Genomic DNA, 10,031 nt, shown 5'->3' with positions numbered 1-10,031 from the left:
AGCCCTCCTGTTCTCCACTCATTACCTGTATTAGCTGCACCTGTTTGAACTCGTTACCTGTATAAAAGACACCTGTCCACACACTCAATCAAACAGACTCCAACCTCTCCACAATGGCCAAGACCAGAGAGCTGTGTAAGGACATCAGGGATAAAATGGTAGACCTGCACAAGGCTGGGATGGGTTACAGGACAATAGGCAAGCAGCTTGGTGAGAAGGCAACAACTGTTGGCACAATTATTAGAAAATGGAAGAGGTTCAAGATGATGGTCAATTTCCCTCAGTCTGGGACTCCATGCAAGATCTCACCTCGTGGGGCATCAATGATCATGAGGAAGGTGAGGGATCAGCCCAGAACTACACAGCAGGACCTGGTCAATGACCTGAAGAGAGCTAGGACCACAGTCTCAAAGAAAACCATTAGTAACACACTAGGCTGTCATGGACTAAAATCCTGGAGATGGGTCGTGGCTGGGTCTTCCAGCATGACAACGACCCGAAACACACAGCCAGGGCAACTAAGGAGCGGCTCTCTAAGAAGCATCTCAAGGTCCTGGAGTGGCCTAACCACTGAAAGTCTGTATTGCACAGTGACAGCCCCGAAACCTGAAGGATGTGGAGAAGGTCGGTATGGAAGAGTGGGCCAAAATCCCTGCTGCAGTGTGTGTAAACCTGGTCAAGAACTACAGGATACGTATGATCTCTGTAATTACAAACAAAGGTTTCTGTACCAAATATTAAGTTCGGCTTTTCTGATGTATCAAATACTTATGTCATGCAATAAAAAAATATATGAATTACTTAAAAATCATACAATGTGATGTTCTGGATTTTTGTTTTAGATTCAGTCACTCACAGTTGAAGAGTACCTATGATAAAAATTATAGACTTCTACATGCTTTGTAAGTGGGAAAACCTGCAAAATTGGCCGTGTATCAAATACTTGTTCTCCCCACTGTATATTATGAGGTACCTGTCTTTATATCAACCATGACATACAGTCTGGTAAAGTCAGTGGGCTGGGTGACAGATGGCACCCTGGAAAAAGAATAAATAATTTGCCCTGGCCCTTCTCAACTAAGCGGTTAAGTCGTTAAATCTGTCACCTCGATAGACTCACACGCACGAATAAAGGCACACAATCCCTGGCTGATGAAATTTGTAATGATTGGCTTTGCCCACTGTAAATCTGGATGACACAGACATGTCTGTTTTGAGAGCTTCAATAACGTAGGTCTTATTGTGACCTTATGGAGACTACAGTGGGTGTTGGCAGAGCTCAACCTTTGCAGCAAATAAAGATTTCACACCTAATAAAGGAGACCTGCACACTCATACCCTTTCTATCACATACACACATCATACACTAAGGAGGCATTACCGGTGGAAGGAAAATACCGCCCTAACATCAAAGTTTACAAACATATTTTAAAGCTTCAGGCTCCATAGTCTTGTGCTTGTAGCATGTGTTCAACCCAAGATGACTCTTCCCCCTTTATCTTTAAAATCTGTAAATGAACCACATAATGTTTTATTGGTACAGGTTTGGTGAAAGGAATATGGAATTATTCATGATCTCGAAGAGTTTGTGAAAGAAAACCATTTTCTCTGCTACTTCACATTCTATCACATTAAAGGTCCCCTGACATGAAATTTTCATTTTGTGAGGTTTTTTAACATTAATATGAGTTCACCTAGCCTATATATGGTCCCAAATTTTCTAAAAATTCCATTCGGTGTAAATTGAGCATTTTCTAGCTTTCTCTGACTTGGAGAAAACGGAGAATCAAACAGGCTGATCTGGACCCGTCTCTTTGTGACGTCGCAAGGAGTAAAAGGGGTAACTCCCCTTTTTCTGCTTTGCCCGCCCAGAGAAAGAATTTAAATAGAGCCAGGTGTGAGGCACACATGTGTGTGAGCGCGACTTCAATTTGTCTACGCGACGAGGAGGGGCATCATGGCTTTTGAGCGAAGGAAACACAATAATTGCTCAGTAATAGGATGTAGAGATGAGCAACGAAGCCTTTTTTTACTTCCTTCGTACATGCCACAGAAGAACCAGTGGAATGATTTCATTTTCTCCGGAAAAGCGCCGACACAGCTTCCCAAAGTTTTGCATGTCTGTGGCAAACATTTCACCGACGACTATGTACATAATGTTACACAACAAAATGATTTACTCCTGCACGCACATAAATATATAGGCTTTATATATCTTGTATAACGTGACTTCATGATATGAAGGGAGAATTTTTACATTTAAAAAAACCCTCTTCTCTAAACTAGAATATTTACTGATATAGATGCTAACACAGCTTTAAAATCATCACAAATCAGAGAAACATGAAAAGGCAAAAGCAGATTAGCTTTACCCATACGGAAATGTAATATATGACATATATGTCCCTATATCGCTAGTGACACAGTCATATATGCTACATATAAGACAATATATTGCTATCACATATATACATATCTCTAGATATATGTTGATATAGGTTTATAACCTATATACATTTTCCATATTAAATAAGTATATTGATATATATTAATATGATGTATATGATTATTATTTATATGCTATATATAAGACAATATATTGCTATCACATATATATATATATACATATCTCTAGATAGATGTTGATAGGTTTATAACATATACTCATTTAATATGGCAAATGTATATATGTTATAAACCTATATCAACATAAATCTAGAGATATGAGTATATATGTGATAGCAATATATTGTCTTATATTTAGCATATAAATAATAATCATATACATCATATTAATATATATCAATATACTTATTTAATATGGACAATTTATAAATTGACACATGCATATGTATATGTTTATTATTTATATAATAATGTATGTTTTGACCATATATGTCACCGATATGTTTAATTTATATATGCAAAACTATTTAAACATACATTTTACATGCCTATGTTTTCCTTATTCCTTGTTTTCCTTTTTTGAACAGTTTGAACTTTTATCAAGTCTACACACTCCTAGTCTACACACTTCAAGGCTACACAATTCATTTCAATTTCTATCCCATTTTCAAATCTTTTATGAATAAAATGTATTATTTATTATTATTTTACCACTTTTTAACTGGCTCATCTAAAAAAAAAAAATGCACAAATTCTATTTGAAAACAAATTTAATTTTTTTCATGAATAGCCATACATCAATATATGTAAGAAAGTACATACATGCACTACATATGCAGATGCATACAGATTACAGAATAATATACAGTTTTGTTTGTCTTAAAAAATCCAGGGTCCTTAATTTAAACGCATTTCTCTTAACTTAAGCAGCTATGCAAACCCTGGGTTCTCCACTAGCATTCAAAGAAAACAAACTTTTGGTGCTTTCAACAAAGCTTGGCAGAGCTGCAAAAACTGATGACACTGATGCCAGACCAAAAAAAGACCAAAATAATAGTTAAGAAAATTCAAAATGTAATCACATCTGTGCTGTTCTAAAGGCATGTACACACATTTGTGTTCAATTGCTGAGGCATGTACAGCAGTTAGGTGAGACAGCACCTTCTCAACTGAATGAAAGTGTAGAGGATTTTGAACACAAGCAGAAAAGCAGTGCTTCCCCTCCTCAAAAAAGCGACCAATAGCATAACAAGTACTGCCGTTTCCTACATCTGTCACCATGAATGTTTTAACTGAGAAGTATGTGTTTTCAGTTTTTAAACAAACTACAGTTGAATTTCTCTTCTTTGAACGGTGGTATGCCTGGGAGTGAACGATCGCACCATTGACAAACACTCGATCATAATATTCTACAACCTGCTTCTCCACCCTATCACCAACACTATGCAAAGCAATGTAGTCATCATGTGCCATCATTTTTTTCTTGGGTGGTCCAAAAGCTGTAATTCCCAAACACCTCACTGCATGCTTTCGCTCTCGTTTTCCACTCAATAACTGCCCAAGAACAGCACTACACTCTGAGGAGGGATTTTTCAGTGTTTGACTGGCATACAGTGGAAGTGCTTTTTTCATCCAGAAAACTTTACATATTTGGATGGGCACAGACTGGGTGCTTTTCACCATTTCGATCAAGTCCATGTTATAGGCCTCAAATTGAAAGGCAGAATGGGCCCATAATGGCCCCCAATTCTGGACACTTCTAGAGAGATGAAGGCAGAGGTGAACATTAAAGCTGACATTGCCTATACCATAAAGGGGCTCCATCTCAGATACAAACTGATGAAGAAGGTCCTGTGCTTCTAAAAGCTGCCGAGATGAAATCGATGTGGTTAGCAGCAAAGCTATGCCACTTGCAAGTTTCAGCCAATGATTAAGGTATCTCTCAGGTAGAATCCCCTTAAGAATGGGGATACTGTAGTAAAGTAGCCACATCAGCCATTCATGGGCTTTCCAGTAACGTCTTTCTTTTATGGATCGAGGTGTTCTGGAGACATTACTTGGGGGCTTTATTTTTAACAGTAGTTTGTCAATTTGTTGTATGGACCTGCCTAAGTACCAAGGAGATTGGTGGTTTTCAGAGTCACACCATAGCGAAGTGATAGATCTTGTAACTCCAAGGAGGACACTGTGCATGTAATCAGGGACACATCCCTCAATTATATCAAATCCAGGTAAAAGGGACAACACCGACGGTCCTTTCACACCTGCTGAAGGTGTGCCCGTCTCAACAGCTCTCATAACTAGCTCCAAAGTCTGACTTTGACATCAAAGTTCTATATTTTCCTCAAATGGGTAAACCCTGGCCTTTCCCCGACCACGTTCGACAACTGTTCCCTTCTGAAGACAAAAAGAACATCCAAACTCCCCATTGAACTGCTTAAAGTTCTGTAGGAGTGGACGGGCAACGGAATCACTTACAAGTATTAAAGCATATACTTTGCTGGTACCATGTACACCATCAGATGTAACCCAATCAAAGCCACGCTCATGTAGATCCATGCACTCATTCACAAATGGTTCAAGATACATGTTCATCGGGGGCTTTTTAGCTCCAAACCACAATGCTGTTAACATAATATGGTCAGATCTCAGATCGGGAGGTAGTTCATTTAAAGTGCACAACACGGGCCATATGGACTGTGAAGAGGATTTGAATAAAGGTACACCATCACAACTAAAGGTGATTGAAAAATTGGGGCAATCATTTAAAGTTGTGAAGATTTGCAAGGTCTTTTTATAGAGCACACCATCACATACATCACCCAAGTGTCCATTTACGTCATCCTTGTTATTGACGGTCAACTGCAAAAACTTGTGTTGTTCAATAATATTTCGTAGTTGTGCTTCTAGAGGGAGAACAATAAAAAAGTTGCCCGATTTCACGTGCTCCTTTGCATCAACTTGTTTGCCGCAAATTCTGCAACCTACTTTTTCATCTTTTGTTTCCATTAAGACCATACAATCTGAACAGAAATGCTTGATAATAATATAGTCCCTATAATCAGTCATGTTTTTGTAGAAGTGATGTTTAGTAGCTGACACTGAGTGTTTACTGGTGATAGCATTTATGACTTGAAGCATGTCTTCTAGTGCTTCATCGGTCAAACCATGTTTTAATTTTAGAGCTAGGAGGAGCAACTCATGCTCTTTTCTTTTTTGTTCATGTAGTGCTTTCTCACTGCATTCTGACACTGTCCATAAAGGAGATACATGGCTTTCATTGCTGGGCGTTTTCTCCATAATTTCATTCTCTGTAGTGCCATGTTGAATGTCATCATTGCCGTCACTTGATTCTTCTTGGTAGTCAGCCGTTTTCTGTTTCTCATGAAAGAGTACCTATACAAAAGGAATTTATTTAAAAACATCAGTTAAAACCTGAAAGCATAACAGAAAATGTAATGTTTGTATGGCACCGTATCCTTACCTGCACATTGACTTCCACTTTATTGTGTAGGATGCTTGAACCATGAGGTGTAGTTGAATCCTTTGCAACTTCTTGCTGAAAGTTAAAGTCAACAATTTAACAAATCAATTCTCAAACAAAATACAAGAAGCCCTACACATAAGGCAGGGCTCCAAACTAACTAACTAAACATTTTAGGAGCACAAGCAGAACATTTATGGCCACACCTTAAATCAACCTGCAACACAGTTTTTCATATTAAAAAAATTAAAGACATTACAATGTGCAGTTTTATATGAAGTTCCCAGGGCTCCAGACAAACACTAACAACTCAGTTTTACTAATAACCGCTCCTCTGTAGCCAGTGTTACAACAGTAATTTACTGTGTTTTTATTTTTAAATAAGTGAGTTTTCCTACATCTTGAAACTTTTCGTTTTATAAATAGGAACTATCTTTAAAGGATGAACAAATAATGTTTTGGTCATACATTTAAATATGGTAATATTAAAGTTTTGAAGTGCTGGAAAATATGTCTAGTACTTGTAAGTGTTTGACTATTTCTTTTTTTGCGTCATGCCTAACACTTCTTAGCTGTTATATTATCACTGTAAAAAACCACGACTGCTTTATTAATCAAACTCAAATATTTTTTGTGTAATTAAGCCTAACCCAAAAGCATTAGGTTGTGCCCCACTCTCCCCCTACAGCCAACAGTAGGAAGCACTTAATCCAGGATTAAGCTCATCGGACATAATTTGTTTGGACATTGTGTTCATTGTTGTTCCTCACCTGACTGGATGTCTGTACAGGGCTGATGGTCAAAACTGGATTCTGGTCTTCTGAAGTCTGATTCTGCTGTGTTGCAATATGATACATATTTTGTTTTATTGAAAATGTATTGCAATGTTTAGGGGGATAAATAATCATTTTAATAATCATTTTCAAGCAATACTTTGTAACATTTATGACTAAGAACAGATGTATAACCTACAACACATTAGAGAGTAATTTGTAATAAAATTATCCATACCTGCAAAGTATCGCTCATGTGCTTGATACGCATGTCAAAAAAAGCTGGGTCTTGCTAAAAGGCAAATAAAAATAACATGGTAACTAAAGTAATACCCAAGACATACAACGGAAATTATTTACCATAAATTCCAAAGAGAAAAAACTAAATTCTGACAACCATGGAGTGATTGAAGTTTAAATGTTAAAAAGCTTATTGTGGCAATAGGGAATTCAACTGATGATTTTTTTTAAAGACAAAATAGTCTGGCTTTTAGTAATGCTAATTTAGAATAAAACTCTTTTGTAATCTAATCCTGCAGCCCTGAGTTTGTTCAACTACCATCAAGGTACAGGCCCGTGGTCTTTAATCCTTACCTGTAACATATCAAAGACAGCATTTTGAGGTCCACGGACTCCAACATGGTGGGTTCGTCTGCAAAGCATAAATCAAGAGTTATATAACAAAAATGTTTGTAATAATTGACACTAAAATAAAAAAAAAATCGAAAACTAATACAATTAAATTAACTTAAATTAATAAGGGGTGATTTTCCCAAATTCCTGATCTGATGACATCGACCATGCAATTAGCATACAGAGGAAAAAAACGTAGCTTTAGCCTAACACTGTTCAAATTACTCAAACTGACTGTGTTAATATTACTTTGCAATATGATTCCATCTCAAAAATTCTGTAGATTTCAAATTAACATTTTTTTTGGCTATTGCCATTTGCCACAGACCCATCAAGTCCCTCTGCTATCCGCATTGAGTAATAATATTGATACAATTTAACATTACATACCTTCTCCAGCGATGCTGTGTTGTTCGTGGAATGTCTTTGTTCTCCAAGAGATACTTCTTGTACTTCATCTCATATCACGTAGCAAAAGGTGAACGGGCGCGAACCGACATATATGATCTTTGGAAACTCAAAATGTTCAAATTCATCGAGCAATCAGGACAGAACAACTAGCGCTCAAGCATTGCGAGAATCAAAGTACCGCGATTGCAGACTGAATCTCGTGATACTTTAGACTGTAGCCTATCTTTAGGCGCGCCAAAATTCAAACAGTCAAAAGACCGCCAAATACCGGTACGCTCATTCAGTATAGATAGACCAACGGATCAAGAATGTTCGCCCTTGTTGAGTGGAAAGATGAGACTGAAAAGGAAAGCTGGAGCATTGTTCCAACGTCACATATAAAAAATGTCAATTGTAATGATTTTTTAGACGGACTTGATGAAAGTTCTGTTCATATAATTGAGTGGAGAGGTGGACTGAAAAAAAAACCTAAAGGCGGATGGCCTTTGTACGAGGCAACGGTGCACAAAGTTGCAGGTAAGTTAATTTCTGACCTTTTATTATAATTCACACATTTTTATTGCACAGATAATACATAATTTAAATAATGGCTGAACTGCATGATCTATTTATAAGCTACTGATCAGATCGAACTTCGAAGCTAATACATATAATTGAGCAGATATTCACCGTGTTTAACTGTAGGTTTTTTATTAGTAATATATTTTTTTTACTACGACATGTAACGTTACTATTAATACTGCTTGTGTGCGTTGCATTTTAATGTTCATTTTTAAGAGCTAACTACCAGTAGGCCCAGAATATTACAGTGCATCATTTGAATATCTTTGTTTGTTATGTGAGAAATATATTTTTAAAAAAATACGATTTCAGCTGTCAGACACATTTAGTGAAAAAAATAAAATAAAAATATTTGTTGAGTCTAGAACGAACACAATAAAAATCAAGTTAAAAATATTTCAAATGTATGCCAGTAAACTTGCAGGATATTAAATCCTTGTCAGAATGTGTGCTAATATATTGAACACTGTATCCCATTATGACATCAATACTTATTGTGGGTGCATATATGTGGTCAGGCTATGTTGTTATAGCCTCATTGTTGTTAGTTGTCTCTTTTGTTTTAGATTCTACAATTTGTATTCCCTTTTTCCCCCACAGAGAGACAGTCCACCCTAGAAAAACTACAACATGAGAGGACACAACACCAGTCCAGTTCAAAACCTCTTACCAAACGAAAATGCAAGACAAATCCTAAGTTTGTTGAAGAGGAGACCAGTGATCATGGACCATCTAGCCCTAAAAAGGTAACAATATATATATATTTACTGAGACCCAAAACTCGCATCTGCATTGCGAAAAAAATTGCTATAATATAGTTTTTGCTTAAGAATAAAATTAAACAAAATCATTATTATTCATAACTTTGCAAATAAATGACTACATTTAAATAGTAATTTAAATTAAATACTTAAAATGAATCATCCAAAATTAGGAGTACCTAATAATCAAAAAAATTTCACTAGATCTTGACAGGATCCTTTTTTTAAGTTATTATTTTTAATTTTTCACCATTTCTGAACAAGCTTATATTAGCAGGGTTTATGCGGAGTCATAAAAAGTCATTAAATGTCTTAAATTTACTACTAAGAATTTTACGCCATAAAAAGTCATAAAAACGTCCAGATTTTCCATAAAAGGTCATAAATTTCATTCAGCCACGTCTTAAATTGATATGCTCGTTCATTCATTGGTTCTGCCATTGCCATGCACTGGCGGAATAATGTTAAATGCACAGGTTAAATGCGCCAAAAGCGGAACGCTCATTTGAAACGGGCAGCCAAACGGCAGCCAAGCCCCAAATACATCAACCGGAAGTTGAAGCCGGCCCAGTGCCGCCATCTTGTAGCAGAACTTCACCTGCGTTAGTATTCCCATTGACTCCCATTCATTTTGGCGTCACTTTGACAGCGAATAACTTTACATCTGAGGCGTTTAAAGACTCCAATTGTCCATTATTTATTTCTAAAGAAACACGACAATGTATAAAAGGCGCATTACCTATGTTACATTATGACCCCGTAGAAACCGTTTTTGTAAAGATAGGCTAACTATTGCGTCATAACCACGTGACTCTCAGTCGCACAGTAGAGAGATTACCGTAGAGACAGGAGGAGAAGCTCACAGGCATTACAAAATAATTAATCAAAATACTTATTCCTGCTCACTCATGCCAAATAACTTACTTATATTGACTGTCTTCTATACTCTTTGCTCACGCTCGCCGTATCTGCAAGATTTACGTTAGTCTTGGCAGTTGGCCT

At 36.8% G+C, this 10,031-nt stretch overlaps 1 protein-coding gene across 4 annotated transcripts; it reads right to left on the bottom strand.

Moving 5' to 3' along the window:
- Positions 1-3,204: 3,204 nt before the first annotated feature.
- LOC114840948 lies at positions 3,205-7,015 on the bottom strand. Of its 4 annotated transcripts, none has more exons than XM_034297253.1 (4): positions 6,902-7,015; positions 6,661-6,726; positions 5,891-5,965; positions 3,205-5,802 (listed from the first exon to the last, which is right to left on the bottom strand). In XM_034297253.1, exon 4 carries the CDS (start codon positions 4,702-4,704, stop codon positions 3,367-3,369), a length of 1,338 nt encoding a protein of 445 aa, XP_034153144.1. In that variant the 5' UTR covers positions 4,705-5,802; positions 5,891-5,965; positions 6,661-6,726; positions 6,902-7,015; the 3' UTR covers positions 3,205-3,366. The 4 variants fall into 2 exon arrangements, with proteins under 4 accessions (XP_034153144.1, XP_028981372.2, XP_034153145.1 ...); XM_034297254.1 differs by having other exon boundaries at positions 3,205-5,781.
- Positions 7,016-10,031: the final 3,016 nt, after the last annotated feature.

The sequence above is a fragment of the Esox lucius genome, chromosome 15, assembly GCF_011004845.1.
Source record: "Esox lucius isolate fEsoLuc1 chromosome 15, fEsoLuc1.pri, whole genome shotgun sequence".
In the NCBI taxonomy this organism is placed as follows: domain Eukaryota; kingdom Metazoa; phylum Chordata; class Actinopteri; order Esociformes; family Esocidae; genus Esox; species Esox lucius.
This window is presented reverse-complemented; position numbering and strand designations above follow the sequence as displayed.